The following is an 820-nucleotide window of genomic DNA, read 5'->3' as shown; positions in this document are numbered from 1 at the left end:
TGCTGTGGATGGGGCAGGCTCGGAAGAGGCGCTGAGGATGGAGGTGGACCGGATCCTGCCCATCCCGGCAGACATCAAACCGCAGAATGTCCACGTGGAGATCGAGCAGCGCTGGCACCAGGTGGAGACCACCCCGCTGCGGGAGGAGAAGCAGATCCCCATCGCGCCCCTCCACCTCACTCATGCTGAGGACCGGGACGAGGGCCTGACGAAGCAGCACTTGACCACGCTGCTGGAGAAGGAGGTAAAGCGGGGTGCGTGGGGTGCAGGCCACCTGCCGAAATGGCCTTCAGGCCACTGCAGGAACTGTAGGAAGCCTGAGCAAGGCTTAAATAAGCTGCATTTATTCCTACTTAGTAATAGCAGTGAGTGGGGATGCTGTAGGGTCCCCTGGGCAGCTGGCAGGGCACAGATCTGTGTCTGTTCCTGTACAGCTCTACTGGCAGTTTTTGTGTTCCCACGGGTGCAGAAAGGGCTGTTCTTGCAAGGGTGGTATTTCATTGCCCCCTCCCGTTTAACGCAGCCCGCACTTCTGCCAGTTGTTAGCCAGCCCGCCCCTGATAACATGGGTACAGTTGATGTGTATTAACCAGACTCCAAATTCAAGCTCATAATTCCGTGTGCCTCTGCAGCTGTAGAGATTTGGGTCTGCAGTTAGGTCTACAAAACTGTAAACCGGCTTGAATTATAGCACACATCACAAAGGTTCCCTTTTTGTGGAGCCTACATCAAACGATCTTACGAGTTTAGGAAGAGAAAGGTGGAGACTCTTCCACTTGGAAGAGGTCCACGCCTGGGATAACAAAGGTTGTTGTTAGTT

At 54.5% G+C, this 820-nt stretch overlaps 1 protein-coding gene across 1 annotated transcript in view; it reads left to right on the top strand.

The window, feature by feature from the left end:
- The window catches only part of LOC104621680 (myosin phosphatase Rho-interacting protein-like), a gene marked incomplete at its 5' end in the record, with an annotated part of 30,206 nt that overhangs the window by 10,945 nt on the left and 18,441 nt on the right, over positions 1-820 (top strand). Inside the window, one exon of the mRNA XM_010288224.1 lies at positions 1-244. This exon is cut by the window's left edge and continues 21 nt beyond it. Coding sequence (XP_010286526.1) covers positions 1-244 — 244 coding nt within the window. The remainder of the gene's footprint in view (positions 245-820) is intronic.

This window comes from Phaethon lepturus, unplaced genomic scaffold (assembly GCF_000687285.1).
Source record: "Phaethon lepturus isolate BGI_N335 unplaced genomic scaffold, ASM68728v1 scaffold23025, whole genome shotgun sequence".
NCBI lineage: Eukaryota > Metazoa > Chordata > Aves > Phaethontiformes > Phaethontidae > Phaethon > Phaethon lepturus.
The sequence above is the reverse complement of the archived record's forward strand: the minus strand, read 5'-3'. Positions and strand labels throughout refer to the sequence as shown.